The following is a 16,435-nucleotide window of genomic DNA, read 5'->3' on the forward strand; positions in this document are numbered from 1 at the left end:
ATTGATTGACAGCACCGCGGCGTCTTTTACAGGGCAAAAAAGAGAAAGCATCCGCCCACTTTTCTTGGTGACGTCAGGGAAGGACAAATTGATTTACCGCGAGGTCATTCGGCCTCTCTGAGCCGCCGGTTGCAGCACAGTGGAGGCGCCATCTTAAGATACTGACAGAGTGAGTGGAATTATTCAATTAAATACCCAAGATAGACAGTACTGTAACACTTCAGTTTGGCGTACGTAAATTGTGGAGTCGTCATGTCTGTTTACCAGTTTGTTTATATGTTGCATTCTCCTGTGTCCTGTCTGAGCCCTTCCACCTTGCAGCGGTCAAGTTAGCTTAGCTAGCCAGCTAGCATAGCAACGTAGCTTTAGCCAAGAGCCAGTTAGCAAGAGTGCACAGCTATATAGGTAGCCAGGTTTGGCATTTTTAAAGTTCCGCGTTGCTTTACAAAAGGGCAACCACTGTTCACTCGTATGCATTTAGCTGACTAATGTTTCTAAATGTAGCAATATTATGTTCATACAGTTGGAACTTCCTGTCCACATTCATTCAAATGTCAGAACTGAGATAGCCAGCACGTGACATGGGCTCCCTTGGTTCAGGTGTCACTGTGTATGTGTGTCGTATATGTGTGTCTGCGTGTGTGTATTGGGGGTGGGTCAGCCAGCCAGCCTGAGTTAAGTCACAGCTAACGGCTACTGATCTCCGCAGCCCAGCTCCGCCAGGCAGGACATCATGTACCCGACCGCTCTAACGCAGCTGGCCCGGGCCAACCCGTTCAGCGCTCCGCTGTTCTCCCTTCAGAAAGTCGAGGAACCCAAACAGAGCCTACATGGACAGAGTCACCGCAGACTGGCCGCCGCCTCCGCGACCGGTAAGCCACGCAGTCCCCTACGAAGGTGCCGCAGGCTGGCTAGACAAGTGAGCGACAGGCCAACAGCGTTAGCTTAGCCGGCTAGCTCGGCTTGTTGTGGCTAACTTCACTGTACATCTCTACAAATCGTGACAGATATGACGGTTGTTTATGATTAGCTTTGTGGAGATTGTATGCATTCGTTGTACGTTTTAGATAATCGATATGTCCAATGAGGGATGTAAATGTTAAGCCAGTTAGCTGTTAGGCCTTGCCTGTGACAAGCTACCTGTGGAGGACAAGGAAGGGCAAACTAGAGTCTTCCCTTCGCACTGCAGAAACCTGTCTCTGGTATATCACTCCCTGTCGGATGGTGTCTTTTAGGATGAGTGAAAGAATAATTTTATTTAAGGGACAGGCACAAGGTCAGATAATTGCAAACCGATCTAGAAATGTTTTGACCCCTCACTATGAGTTGCTCAGTGCTAGGCAAGAGCTAACCTTTCCTCATTTGGAGTACTTCTCACAGGTTTTATAGGGCTTATGAAGATTAATTGAATGAAACCAGTTCCTCATTGTGGATTTAAGTCCAAGTACCCGTTTCAAGTTCCAGACTATTTGTGCTTTACATATAAAGGGACGGTTGTATTGTGATACAATACTGTAGCAATAAGTTGCATTCATGTTGTAATTAGGGAGTGGATCAAGTTTGGTGAGGTTGGTAGGATATTATAGGGCTTAGCATGGCTTTGTTTTCAAACTAAACAACTGTTACTGGTAGGCGAGTTACACCAGTGGCTGTTGCATAAGACCTAGAATGGGAAATGAACAACCTTCCCCAGGGTATTTGCTTCTCCATTACAGCTTGTAGCCTGTCAGACTTTGAGGTGGATTGGAAGGACGGACCATTTCTTCTGTCCTACTGTCCCGATACTCCTTGGTTTGTCAGAGTAAAGAATCAGTTCGGATTCTACCAATGGGTGGCCATTTAGACACCCAAAGATACCCTCAAAGTTTCCTCCTTTTTAAGCTCATGAATGCCTTGTTTTCAAAGTGTTGCCTGTGTTTCTTCAGAGGGAGACAGTTGTGAGTTCGGCTCTCAGAAGTATCTCGTCCTGTGTGGCTTTGGTGGAATTCTGAGCTGTGGCACCACACACACAGCTGTTGTGCCCCTCGATCTGGTCAAATGCAGAATGCAGGTCTGTCTCCGTTGCTCGGTGCAATTTTTTTTTAACCGACACGCCTCATCCACCCCTAACCGTGTTTTTGTTTGTCTTTTTGGAAATGCATTAATTTGCATGGGATAAACATAGTGACAGCCCGGGTCATGGTGAAGTTGTTGTTGTTTTTGTCATTGTCCACTGATCCCCATGATTTTGATCATAATGTAATGGAGTGATCAACATGGCATGGTAAGTGTGTGATTCTGCACCAGTGTTCCTGTGTGTCTAATGATTCTGCCTGCCTGTTTTATAATGCACACCCCTCCCCCCACTCAATCCAATGCAGAGGACTCATGTAGGTGAAGGTCAGAAGAGACAGAGGGAAAATATGTCCAGAATGTTGACCTTGCTATTTTTGACACCATCAAAGTGTGTCCGTCTCTCAGGATTGCCTGAGTTTATAGTCGCCCTACAAGACATGCAGCACATTGATGCTGACATTGTCAGACTGTCATTGATTGTTCATTAACACACTGCCTGATAGTAAACTGTATAGCCTCAGATTAACCTTCTACTTTACAGGTTGCAATGTCTTGTAGAAAGTCAAAGTACATTGATAAGACATAGGCCTTATGACTATGGTAAGATTAAATACAATTAAGTGGTATGTTTGTGTGGAAAATTAGAATAAAAATCTGCATTTCTTAGTAATCATGTTATTTCATCTTTGAGTTTTTTTCCTTCATAACTGATTACAATCACAAATTATTTAAAGTTCATACTGAAATCATGTGTGTACAATGATTTATCAACCCTTGGTGTGTTCTCCTAATAAATGGTGGCATGTTTGTGGCAGAGCCATATATTATGGAACAGTCCTGTCACTGAAATCAGTCAAAATGTCCAAGGCCTTGATGTTGCCTGGCAACGGAATGAGTCCCGAGGACAAAAAAAAGCTGGGAAATTTCCCCCCTGCAGTGACACAGCTTTTCTACTATGTGGCTTTGGTTTGGTGGTGATTTTTGTCCTGTGTTGCATGTGACCTTGCATGTGGCACGTATGTTGTCCCCTTCTGCCACAGAGGATGTCAGCTGCGACTTTGGCTCCTCAAAGTATTATGCCCTGTGTGGCTTTGGGGGTATCCTGAGCTGCGGCCTCACACACACAGCAGTGGTACCCCTCGACCTTGTCAAGTGCCGTCTGCAGGTTTGTATGGTAGCTAAACCTCACAGTAGCAGCCGGTAGCCGGTCCTCAATGGATAACCTCTTCCAACCTTTCAGCCCCAGTTCCATGTAAGGACTGTGCAAGTTCAAAATATAAACAATTTGAGCGTAAGATTCAATCTTGTAGCTGTACTCCAGAATCTATGCATGTATACCAGTTATTATGGTACTAAAAGGTTGGACATGTATATTCCGTAACAGTCACGCAGTCCTAAATCTATCCAGTCTTTATTAATATCTATATGACATCTGAGTTACAGGCCAGCAAAAAGTATATTTTACAGTTAGACTAGTAATTGGGAAAACTTATTTCCTCAAAAAAGCAATTGTAGTGCACAGTATTATAACGGCACAAGGAAAAACTAACTAAGCAAGTCACTCGCATACTAAAGGCTAGTCATCCCAAAACCCCATAAAGTATTAAGTCTAATCTAAAATTAGCCCAGACCCCCCCAGCCTGCTCATATCTCTGACATTATTCCTCACTCATATCATTTCTCCCCCCTCAGGTGGACCCAGAGAAGTACAAGAGCATTGGCAACGGCTTTTCAGTCACAGTGAGGGAAGATGGTGTCAGAGGCCTGGCCAAGGGCTGGGCTCCCACTTTCATCGGCTACTCCATGCAGGGGCTCTGCAAGTTCGGCTTCTATGAGGTGTTCAAGATCGTCTACAGTGACATGCTGGGAGAGGTGAGTCCAGATGCAGGTTTAGGGTACTGCTTGGGCATTTACCAAGTAAAAATACCAAACGTTTGCTGGTTACAGCTTTACAAATGCAAAGATTTGCTTGCTTTTCTTAGTTTCATATTATAAAATGAACACTTTGCCTTCTGATCAGACCAAGTAAGCAATTGTAAGAATCACTTTGGGCTCTGGTAACTTGTGATGGGCATTATCATTATTTTTTACATTTTGTAGACTAAATGATTAATCTAAAAAATAATCTGTAGATTAATCGATAATGAAAATGATCATTAGTTTCAGCCCTACTCTCTTAACTGTTTGATCTGTGGCTTCACCCAACAGGAGAACACCTACCTCTGGAGGACATCGTTGTACCTGGCTGCCTCTGCCAGCGCAGAGTTCTTCGCTGACATTGCCTTGGCTCCCATGGAGGCTTGCAAAGTCCGCATCCAGACCCAGCCAGGCTACGCCAACACCCTCAGAGAGTGTGCCCCCAAGATGTTCGCAGAGGAGGGGCTCTGGGCGTGAGTGTTGTCCCTTTTTTACAGTTTCCTTATTCAATGACACTTCTGTTGGATACATGGCTGTTGTGGGATCGACCCTGCAACCTCTCTGTTAAGGGACAGTCGATCTAACAACAAGACTACTGTGCCAGTAAATTGAGGGGTTTTATTCCAAAATGCTTTACTACACATTTTGGGTAGTAACATGATGTTTGCTTGTTTATTTAAAAGATACAGATAATTACCTTGTCTAAAATCTAGTTGTTTTTGTAAGTAAGTAGGGCTTCAGATTGCTAATAATTTCAATAATCAACCATGTCGGCAACCATTTTGTCAGTGGGTGTCACATTTCGCATGCATACATAAGGAATCAAACATCACATGATGCGAATGTGGTCCCACCAAAACACTGGTGCAATGTTTAGACCTATGTAAGCAACGCTATAAAACATTACCACACAAGATGCATATTCTAATCAAATATTGAACAAAATATTGAAATGTATATAGTCAGTGAGGGAGTCCAAGTGAGGGAGTGTAGGTGATATACAGACATTTCTCTATTTGTACATACAGTTTTTATAAAAACAGTCAAATGTCATATTCTTGGTTTAGGCCTTGTGGTGTCATTGTGTCCAGTCTGTGAATCCAGTACAGTTCTTGTTGTAGTAATGAGATAGATGACAGTTATGGTTGCACAGGTGGTAATGCCTTTATGGACATCACTTTACCACATTGGATTTCATATCTGCGGAGAACCAGATCAGGCCTGACACCACATGTTTGGTGTACGAACGGCTGCCTAACGTCACACATTTGGTGGTCAGGTGGTTCCCATAAAACACGGCACCTTCCTAGAACACATACCTAAGGGTAATTATAGGTGTGGTCGAGACATTCAGTGCAATTTCACCACAGATAAAACAGATTCCCATAAGGCATTATCACCTGTTCAACTAAAAAAAAAAAAAAAATCTATGCCATCAAATGCTCCTGTGGTAAATCGTACATAGTTAAGACCACTAGAGCCATCAAAACCTGTATCTCTCAACACAGGAGCAGCATCAGGACTGTGGATCAAAGAAGTCCTGATCAAACATGTAAAACTACTAAGGAGAGGGATGGGCACTGACATTTTACAACAAGAACTGTACTGGATTCACAGATTAAACACAATGACACCACAAGGCCTAAACCAAGAATATGACATTTGACCATTTTTATAAAGACTGCATGCAAAAGTGTATCACCTAGAGAACTTTTTGACTTGGATTGGATCTGACCATTGATTTTATATATATTTTCAATATTTGATCAGAATATGTAGGCTATCTTGTGTGGTAATGTTTTCATAATGTTGCCTATTATGTCTAAACAGTGCACTGGTCTTTTGGTGTATGTATTTTATACATACTTTGTGAGCCCACATGAGCATCACACAATGTATGATTCCCTGTGTGCGGGCTTTTCTAGGATGGTAGGCTAAAATCTTTCAGATGAATGTTAATGTAGAGCTGTTCCTATATTAGGTGTTTGTCCAACACGCTCCTTAGATCCACCTCTGGAGGGCGCTCCTGCTCCGGGGCTGCGGTCTCTCTGAGCTGCAGCTCCGGCAGCAGAGCCCCTCGGCAGCTTTCCGGCTGTACAGTTGGAGGTGCTTGAGTCATTGGCGTGTGAGAGCAGTCTACCTGCCCCCCCGCCCACCTGCTGCACTGGCAACCCTCCCCTCCACGGGCCGGGACCTCCCACTGCTGCGAGGCTGGGGGGCGGACACTTGAATCAGGAGAGACAGGAAAGACACGTACTTGGGCGTTTTCAGGTGTTAAAGTTTTGGAATTTGGCAAAAAGTTTTGGGGAAAATGTTTCAGATAGAATAACGACTTAACATTTTACGGAATCATGCAGCTAATGCCATTTCACTTGTTGTGATATTTTATATTGTGAAGCATAATCTTGTGTTATAGTGTAATTTTGGCCCAGTTTAAGGTTCATATTGCCCAGCCGCAATCACAAAACATTTTGACCACTAACTACGTAAAAAAAAAGCTAGTCTAGAAAAATTTAAAATGAAATTTCATTTAAAAATGAAAGGTTTGTAGGAACCCTGTGCCGAATTCCTCATGGATCTCAAGGCTTTCCCCATTTCTTGGCCTCCACCTCTTTCTACTTTAACACAGAAGATGGTTTAGTTCATGTATAAATGCCTTTTCTCTGCTTTCCCGTTTACCCTGAGCCTCCACTTGATGCTCCTTTCCTCACTGCTGTCTCTTTACCTCCCTCCAAACACCAGGTTCTACAAGGGTGTGGTGCCCCTGTGGATGAGGCAGATCCCGTACACCATGATGAAGTTCTCCTGCTTTGAGCGTACCGTAGAGTTGCTGTACAAGTACGTGGTTCCCAAGCCCCGCAGTGAGTGCAGCAAGCCTGAGCAGCTGGTGGTCACCTTCGTGGCCGGTTACATCGGTAAGTAAAACACTGGGGGGGGGGGAATGGAAACAGTTCAGCAACACACTGCTTATCACTGGGTGCTCTGAAAATTAACATGTTGACTATAGTATTTATTTGTATAGCACTTTGAAAAAAGTGCTTTACAAAGGAGTAAATGAAACTAAGATAAATGTCAACAGTAAAGGCAACATAAGCAAGAAGAAGAATGTGTTAATCTTGGTGCAACCCAAGGCCTTTCAATTGTATTTCAGTCACTCTGTTGCTGAAAATTACCGGTGACATGCTTTTTATTAGTATAAGATAAATAGCTGCCAATAACAATCCACTATAAGATTAATCATAATGGAAAAATGGCTTTTATAGCATATAGACATGCACAGATACGGTCTTTCACTGACAAAATGTACTGAACTGAAATATTGGCTGGTAGGGTAATGAGCTGACCCATTACTTTTACTGAACAATACAAACACTATTTTGGTCAATAAACAGAAATTATTATAAACCATTTTTTCTTAGAGATCTGATATGGGCATATGGCAGAAAATCAAGTTGCTTTGATTTGATGTTTTGCACATCTTGCTATTGAATTTAAGTATTGAGGAAATTCTGATCATACCCAATTTTAGTTGTGTAGTGGCCCAATATCCAATTCCAGTATTGACTCATCCTTACTTGCATATGGTATTAAACAATGTGTTAATGTACCTAATTAATTTATCCCATCATTTGGTACCAAAAAAACTCGTACCTGCAGAATACAGATTTCTGATTTTGTTCTGTGTTTTGTTTTCCCCCTCGTCCTGCAGCTGGTGTGTTCTGTGCCATCGTGTCCCACCCTGCTGACTCTGTGGTGTCCGTACTGAACAAGGAGAAGGGCAGCACCGCCGCGCAGGTGCTCAAGAAGCTGGGACCCAAAGGTCTGTATCAAAAAACAAACTCCTGCAGTGACTTGTACAGAGAAGACTACTGTTGTATTAGGTGTTTGTCCAACACGCTCCTTAGATCCACCTCTGGAGGGCGCTCCTGCTCCGGGGCTGCGGTCTCTCTGAGCTGCAGCTCCGGCAGCAGAGCCCCTCGGCAGCTTTCCGGCTGTACAGTTGGAGGTGCTTGAGTCATTGGCGTGTGAGAGCAGTCTACCTGCCCCCCCGCCCACCTGCTGCACTGGCAACCCTCCCCTCCACAGGCCGGGAGCTCCCACTGCTGCGAGGCTGGGGGGGCGGACATGCAATTGATATAATACATCACTAATGCTGCGTTCATGTTATATTGGATGAAGCGGAAGAAGAGGATGACATCGCTTTGCTACAATTTGGGAACATTCACATATTGAACTCATTGGAATGCTCGCATCCCAAATAGTTTTTGTTTATAAATTTAAAATCAACCACAAATTACCTGCAGCAGCAACAACAGTGGGGTTACTTGAACATTTTGTTAATTTTAAGGGCGAGTATCACAATACACACATACACTTCTGGATAAAACTGAAACAAAAACCTACAATATTCTCACTTAAACATTTCAGCTTCAGGTGGTAAAATACGTTGGTTGCTGTTGTTAACCTGTTAACCACATCTGGCAGTGACAGTCATCCAACATGTCCACAGGATGAACGATGCCCCCTTTCTTTATTGTTAGACGGTTTCTTCGTCTTTCTTCTATTGGTTTTCATTTGGTTGGGGGATTAAGAGATACGTTCCTTTCACTTTCATTTCCCTCAAGCGCCGTGTCTCTGCTTACATGAAGAAACACACGTACGCCACTCGTAAAGCAGCCCTACTCGCATGTTTACAGCAATTTTGCAAATGACAACTGCTTAACTTTGTAGAACATAAATTCATACATTTCTATTTTGTACAAAAACATAGATTTTTGTAGAACAGTATGCTCGAATCCAAACCTGAGTAAAGATTTCTACCGGTGTATCGTTTTTACTGGTAGACCGCCAACACCAAGCAGGAGATTTCACAGCCCACAAAAAAAGAACACATTTGGTGCTTTTAATTACAACTAGAAGGCTGATGTTTTCTCAGTCGACAGCTCAGATTATGAATATCAGAGTAAATCTGATATGACATGAATGCAGCATAAGAATAACATTTTCCAGTTTACTGATTTCAACCTTAAATTGTCTGTGATCTCTAATCAGCTGTTTAGTCTGATGCTGAATTCTCAGGCATTTGAGGCTCACATCAAGCATAATGACAAATCTTAAGTGTGGATTGTATGATTTGGTTCAGTGAAAAGACGGGAGGGAATTTGGCTAAGCTGTTATCTCTTTCCTCCTCAGGTGTGTGGAAGGGCCTGGTCGCCCGTATCATCATGATCGGTACCCTGACCGCCCTGCAGTGGTTCATCTACGACTCCGTCAAGGTCTACTTCCGCCTGCCCCGCCCCCCTCCCCCCGAGATGCCAGAGTCCCTCAAGAAGAAGCTCGGCCTGACAGAGTAAACCCGCCCCTCTGCCCCTGCACCCATCCATCTGGGGACCCCCCCACCCCCACCCACCCACCCACCCGTCACTGAGCAGCTTCAGTCTCCAAACAACACACCTGAACCCCCCTGACTTCTGCAGCGCACACAGCTGATTTCTATATTTATGTTCCTCCAGCTCCTGTCGCTCTGTACTGAGCGCAGGGCTGCTACTCATGTATATTTAAAAAAAACAAAAGCAAGAAAGGAGAGAAGAGGGGCTGTCGCTCTTGGCTTGCCAAGGGTCAGGCAGAAAATATCCCTATGTAGAAACACAAGTCTGGTTTTATCAAATCCTGTCATTAGTTATGTGGAAATTCTAATAAAAGAAACTATTCCCTGGAAAAACTTGTGGATTGAATTTTCTTTGAAAATGCTGCAGTTATTTTGCTGTTTGGAAAAAGTTAAGTAAATTAACTGGCTTCTTTAGGATTATCTAGCTGATGTAACCTTTTTCTCCTCGTAATTTAAGCTTATTTTGTGATTCAGTGTGTTTCAATAAAGACAAAAAACTAATTTAGCAGCCACACTTCAGAGTTCTTGCTTTCAATTTTGGTGTGTTCCTGTTTTCCGACACTAGAGGGCGCTCCGACTCCTATGTTTTACTGCTTGGCTTGTTCATAAAGAGCATTGTGGTTGGTTCAGATCATCAGCACTGATGATAACAGGTTAAACAACCCTTATGTAGGATGTTCATTTTTAAGTGGGTCATTTCAGGTAGCTTTTATCTTAGTTTGCATTTCAGTCAATATTTTTTATTTGCATGCATCCACTGTACCTTCCTATTAGTCTAAACCCAGTTTCTGCCAAGATCTTGTATACCCTAACTTACTTATGATGCTGGTAGTAATGGTCTCAGTGTTTTTTGTAAAATATAGGGGCACCGCCATAAAATCACGCAGCGTATATTAAGCCGAGTTTGGAAGCGGGCTGAGCTGCGTGTCTGAGTAATGTATCAGATGTTTAGAAGCAGGAAGGTGAGCAGACCTGAGATCTGCATCATCTAATGGGCCTGAGCCTGGCACAGGTCACAGTAATCCCACAACCCCCGGCTAGATGTTGTGTGTTGTGACGCACAACCTATTGCTGTCATTATAATCCATTTGGTTGCTCATAAAAATGGGTAGTTTGCACCCCGTGGAAGCTTGGCAGCTGTCTTTTGTTAGAAAGAGGATGCATTTCTGTGTGTGTGTCTAACTGGGCCTGCTGACGGTGGAAGGGTTGAAAGGGGTCATGGGAAATGGAGTCCATTTATCTGTTCCCTTTTTGTGACCTTTCTAGACAGTGTGCATTTGAAACAGTAATGGATCACAATGTCACTGCTATTTCACTGAATAAAACATACATGAATGATAAAAATGTCCTTCTAGGTATGCCGGTACTCGAATACGGCTATTGTATGAGTAATTTCTACATTCATTGCTAACACAATTTATAAATATATGTTTGTATATTCATCAGTCCAGTGATTCATTCACTATTGGCTATTGTAATGGAGAAAAACTTCATTAAAAGTGAAAGTCCTGCATTCAAAATTTTATTAAGTGAAAGTATAGACGTATTAGCAGTAAAACGTACTAGTATCAAAGTAAAAGTACTAATTTCGAAGTGCTTTACAACAAGAAAAATAGAGTTTAAAAAGTCATTAAAACATACAAGATAAAGGACTTAAATTAGAAAACACCAGCTAAAAGAAGGAATACTGCGGAAGAGGATGAGGGCCACTCAATAAAATAAAAAACGACTCAATTGTGAGTTTTTTTGTGAGATTCTGACTATATCTCCGAATTCTGACTTTTTTTTTTTACGCTTCTGAGTTTATATCTTAGCAGAATTCCGAGATATAAACTCTGAATCGTGAAATAAAGTCAGAACTCACAGATATAAAGTCACAATTGCGAGAAAAAAAACTCCTAATTGTGTTGTTTTTTATTTTATAGTGGCCCTAATCCTCTTCCGTAGAATACAATGAAATAGAATACAATAAATAATAAAACAAATTAAAATAGAATAGAATAAGTTAAAATAAACACTAAGAGAAGGCCTTTACATAAAAATAGGTTTTAAGAAGTGACTTAGAAGATGATACCGACTTAAACATAAATGTATAGTTTCTCCCCACCTCTGCTGCTGTAACACTGGTGCCTGCACTGCTGTGTTTGGACTGTGTGCTTTATGTGTTGCAGTGTGAAACAAGTCGACCGTCCTAGTTTCAGACCCGATAGCCTATCTGTGACCCACGACAGCATTGTCCTTGTGCCTGACTTCCACAAGGCTGATAATGGCACAGTGTCTGGTTTCTATTTTAAGGCCCCGTCTCTACTGCTGCCGGCCCCTGATGGAAGCAGCTGTGGGCTCCATCAGGGACAGTCAGGCTTCACAATCTATGTTCAGTCCAGTATTAACCATGTTTCCATCACGCTCTGCCAAGCCGCTGCCACAGCGGACAGGCAGGGTGTCATATACACAAATGACACCCATAAACCTCTGACTGCAAAGCTCTTTCAGCAGGGCTCTTTGTGGAAAAAAAAATCATACATCCAGGACTTGCTTTACTTTTTATATTGCTGCAGTTTTGCCTGCTGGTAGGGCTGAACAATATATCTTTTAAATGATAATCTGTATTATTTTGCAAGGTACTTACTTGCAAAATTGCAAAATTTACTGCACGTTTGCATCTTACATCAACATCCTTGTTGATTGTTTATTAAAATATCGCAGCCAAATTCATCAAGCAGTGATTTCGGCATGATTTCTTGGCTTGACAAGATCATAGTTGATTGATTTTATTTTATTCAAGTGCCCTGCATCTATAGGATGTCCAGCCTTCATAGGCTTATTAAACAATGAATACTATGAATTAATTATTCATTTAACAATGAGTTAATGGACACACACTCGCAACACAAGTATTGACTTAAATAGGCCTGTACACAGGAGCATAGACCTATCTAATTAATTTATTCATAGTAATAAATGAGGGCTCTATGATGTCTAATTTTGACCAATGTCACGTCTTAGCCCAAAACAGGCCAATTTTGAGTCCTTTCTCAGCAAACAAGACCTTGGAAGTCCTTGATACCTTCTGAGAGAAGCATATAATACATACATATACATATATAGTGATTGTATTGTTAGTTTTAAGTATACTTAAACTGTTTTTAATGCTGTTTTTATGCAGTAAAGTGCTTTGAGTTATTGAGAAAGCGCTATATAAATAACCTATTATTATCATTATTATTATTGTTCAATGTCCAAGTGAGTGTGGGAGCCCTGCTTGTTTCTCTCTGGTTACATACTGTCTCCACTGTTACAGAGAGAGAGAGGGAGAGAGAGAGAGAGAGAGAGAGAGAGAGAGAGAGAGAGAGAGAGAGAGTGCGAGCGAGAACGGGGGCAAAAGAGACGGCTGTGGCGCATGCGTGACAAAGTGCATTCATCCATGCGCTCAGGCGTCGATCCATTGTTTTTCCACCCCTGTGCTGAGTTTTGGAGGTCACTCTGAAATAGTAGCCAGTGTTCCTGTTGGCTAGCTGGTCACATGAACATGAAGGGGGCCTGACTTGGCTCGGCCTGGGGAATTTGTAGTGGGAGGAATCCGCTCTCCGGCGGCCTGGGAAGTCTCCGGAGTTAGGAGTGTCTTTGCTGTAGAAGTCAACTGTACTGAACTGAACAGGGTCATGTTAAGGACAAGGGTACAACAAGCATACTACATCTGTTGCAGGCGTACTACATCCGCCACACATACAGCTGAACGTTTGCAATGTTTAAAGATGTGTGAAATTTGTAAGCCAGGTCATAGTGCTTTTTATTTATTAAAAATGTCAGATGGTACAGCAGGGAATTGGGAATTAAGGAATGAGTGAAGTAACAGCTGAGTGTACTAAGAGTCAAGTCAAGTGAAGTTTATTTGTATAGTTCAACGGCCACATTATGAGACAACAGATGAACAGGAAACTCCCCAACCTTTGACTCTCAGTGAAAACAAGGAACTACTGCCATGAAAACGGTATTAGGAAACAAATAGAAGGGCATCACAGAGAGGGATGTTACTTGCAGGACGGCCAGCCTGCAAATAAAGATGTCAGTCTCAGCATTTCACTAGAAGGGCTATAGGTGAGAACTATCAGTCTGATTCTCTTTTGGCCCTTAAATGAACTTGAAAACGAACAGAAATCACATTTTCTGCTTCACCTGTTGAGCGAGCGCCACAGTCGTTTCTTACTCTGTGATAGCATGAACTGATACGGCCTACTTCACTTTATATCCCGAGCCTGAGTTACGCAAAGTCAAGTTCGTTATCTATTGATGGAATTTTACTGGACACACGGCCCGTCGAGCTTTAAGGAAAACAATAGGCGCTTTTGTCCGGACGCTTTTGTATGATTGGTGGATCCCCGCCGTCCAGGAGTTCCATGCTCGTTGCTGATTGGCCGGAGGCTCTGACAGCGGTCTGCAGGTCAGGAGGTTGCCCTTGCACAATGTCAGCAAAGTGTAAACACTGGCAGGTCACACACAGACCATTTCACTTCCTTATTGACAGTCAAAACTGCACCGACAGCACCTTGTTTTACTCAATAACTAGAAGCACGCATGCGGTTCTTCGCCTCGCCACTACTGATTATGTAATCTTGCCCTTTATGTGATTCTTTTTCTATTTTTTTTTTTTAAAGGTGCAACATTCAAGCTGTCCTTCCCCTGCTTGTAACCTTTTCTTGGCCTTGCAGGTAAAAGTTGACAGAGGAGGTCAAGGAGAGGTTCAAGTTGAAGTTTAATGCTTGTATTGCTGTTTACATGAAAATAAACCCAAGGAATATTATAAGTATATACAGAAAATAAATTGGAAATAAAGCTACAGCATAGAAGAAACTCATCAAGGTATCTGAAAATGTAGCCACAGTTAAAGGATGTTTTCTGTCTTAAGCTTTTGTAAGAGAAGTTTGTAAGATAGATTTTAAGCATTAAAATACCTATAAAATCAGATAAATACAAATAAAATATCATTATGAATTGAGAGGGATTCACAGATGAAGCTCCTTATGGAAAAGCTATCACAGAAACCTGATCCTCTTGCTACAACGATTTCCAAATATGGTTTCTTGGTTGGATACCAAAAAATACAAGCAGATTGAAGCTTTCAGTCTCTTTCAGAGGGACGAGGCTGAGAACGATTGCACATTTGTTTACTTTGGTTTTGGACACACCTACAGTCATATGGTAAAACTATTCTGATCATGGAATACAGATATTCATTTTGGCACTTTATTTGGTCAAAATGATACAGTAGCTAGGAAAAATGTCAGTCATAATATGTGCCTAAATATGCGTCTTATAGAAGTAGCAATTTCCTGGATACTTTTTTTTTTTTTTACCATTTCTTTTCCATCATCAGGACAATGAGATTGAATGTATCAGAATGGCAATTTAGATAAAAATATTATACTTAAGCCACTGTTATCTGCCTATAATTGTATACTGAGTCATATCTGAAAACAAAGATCATTTTATTTGTGTCCCTAGAGCAGAGAAAAGTCGAATGGGAGTCCTTGTCCTAATGTGAATCAATTAGAGGGTTTGATGGAGAGCGTATGAGCGAGGTCGGCTCGTTACTGATCGTTACTGGTGTGTAAACAGTGTGAAGAAGAGAGGGAGTTTTGGCTTTTCCTCCCACATTAGTGAACACATGCTGCGTACACCAAGGTCTGTCTAGCTCAGGAAACATGCAGCCCAAACACCTTCTTATCTATAGGAAACAAAAGCTACAGCTACACTTTGTGGCCTTGAAGCCGTCAATATCAGCTTCTGCGGTGCTGCTGCACAGAAGCAGCTGTTTCTGCTCCTTTCCCATCAAAATCATTGTTTTTTTGTCAGATGAACTGAAGCATAATCCGATAATCTCAAGAGCCTGTATGGAACCATTTGGTGTGATATGCTTTCCACAAACATGTTTTTACCGGCATAAGCCTTTTCTGTGTCATTGTGTATGAAACAGAGTCACATGTGCCTTCTCAGTATGTGTTTTTTAAAATAGGGCTCAGGGTTTAAATTCGGTTTAAATCTCTAAGCCCAAAACAGAATGTTAGTGGACATGTCCAAGGCTGCCAAACATCAGGACAGTCAGTTTATAAACATACTAAGGTTAGACCGATATATTGATTTGCCGATATATCAGACCGATACTGGCCTTTTATTAAATGTCAGATATTGGCCAGTCAGTATGCAGGTTCCTCCCTGACCACAGCTACATAAAAACAATCTGTAAAACCAATTAAATGTATGCAATGAAATTTAATTTGCAGATTTTATTTATCCATTTAATTGTTCAATAATGCCTTTTGTAAATTAATTATTAGTAGTAATCTATCTGGGTAGTGATCTATCCCAGAATTTCCCTACTATTGAATAGGTGTGGTGGGTCATCCTGTCTTAAAGAGCTGCTAACACTAAAATAATTTCCTCAGTCTGGCCATGCTGGACTAAATGCTGTTTCAGAGGCTTTTCCATCCTGACAAGAATGAAATTCTGGGAGAAATACTGAATGCTTTGCCATAATGATGCCATAATTTTTGGTATGAAAATACAAAAACATAAGCTTCCATAGAAAAATATCAATATTGGCCTTGACAAACCCATATCAGTTGAACCCTAAAACATAGCCAAAACCTCTGATAAGTGCAGCTAAGGCCTGATACTTGTGTAGTTTTGTCTGAAACGGCTTGTTCCATGTAAAAGTCAAAGTGCAGCCTTGAGGATACAGCTTGGTCTTCGCTGACAAAAACAAACATCAGGGGTGTTGAGAATATTGTGAGAAATACCTTGTGTGATTATAAACCATTCTGGATGTTTGTACTTGGAGAGATAGAGAGAGAGAGAGAGAGAGAGAGAGAGAGAGAGAGAGAGAGAGAGAGAGAGAGAGAGAGAGAGAGAGAGAGAGGCAGACAAACAGACAAAGGCAGAGCGAGGCTGCATCCTAGGGGGGCTTTGTGTTATGTAACAGCCGAATAGCCACGCCCCTCTTCCACGGGGCCAATCCAATCCCTTCGTCTGCTGCATGCTCGCCATTCTCCTCACTGCTCACACAATAACCTCACA

At 42.0% G+C, this 16,435-nt stretch overlaps 1 protein-coding gene and 2 non-coding genes across 4 annotated transcripts; all 3 read left to right on the forward strand.

Annotated features, from left to right (window-relative positions):
* The first annotated feature begins 106 nt into the window (after window positions 1–106).
* Window positions 107–9,843, forward strand: slc25a3a (solute carrier family 25 member 3a). 2 transcript variants are annotated; one of them, XM_071537770.1, is made up of 8 exons: window positions 107–169; window positions 710–872; window positions 1,926–2,050; window positions 3,748–3,927; window positions 4,264–4,445; window positions 6,715–6,887; window positions 7,682–7,792; window positions 9,166–9,843. In XM_071537770.1, exons 2-8 carry the CDS (start codon window positions 734–736, stop codon window positions 9,324–9,326), a joined length of 1,071 nt encoding a protein of 356 aa, XP_071393871.1. In that variant the 5' UTR covers window positions 107–169; window positions 710–733; the 3' UTR covers window positions 9,327–9,843. The 2 variants fall into 2 exon arrangements, with proteins under 2 accessions (XP_071393871.1, XP_071393870.1); XM_071537769.1 differs by lacking the exon at window positions 1,926–2,050 and adding an exon at window positions 3,096–3,220 and having other exon boundaries at window positions 9,166–9,840.
* On the forward strand, window positions 5,964–6,199 carry LOC139659490 (small nucleolar RNA SNORA53). The gene has a single exon (XR_011696231.1). It is a non-coding gene; the product is annotated as a small nucleolar RNA SNORA53 (small nucleolar RNA).
* LOC139659491 (small nucleolar RNA SNORA53) lies at window positions 7,864–8,100 on the forward strand. The gene has a single exon (XR_011696232.1). It is a non-coding gene; the product is annotated as a small nucleolar RNA SNORA53 (small nucleolar RNA).
* Window positions 9,844–16,435: the final 6,592 nt, after the last annotated feature.

Source organism: Centroberyx affinis, unplaced genomic scaffold, assembly GCF_046629955.1.
Source record: "Centroberyx affinis isolate AG114_WGS23_722 - 3 ecotype Tasmania unplaced genomic scaffold, CSIRO-AGI_Caff_v1 ptg003122l_1, whole genome shotgun sequence".
Taxonomy (NCBI): Eukaryota; Metazoa; Chordata; class Actinopteri; order Beryciformes; family Berycidae; genus Centroberyx; species Centroberyx affinis.

Bases quoted from the DNA above. Each gene is read 5' to 3' on its own strand.
- slc25a3a (XM_071537770.1), top strand. From the start codon at position 734: ATGTACCCGACCGCTCTAACGCAGCTGGCCCGGGCCAACCCGTTCAGC. The intron at 2,051-3,747 runs GTCTGTCTCCGT...CTCCCCCCTCAG, and splicing joins TGGTCAAATGCAGAATGCAG to GTGGACCCAGAGAAGTACAA. The intron at 7,793-9,165 runs GTCTGTATCAAA...TTTCCTCCTCAG, and splicing joins CAAGAAGCTGGGACCCAAAG to GTGTGTGGAAGGGCCTGGTC.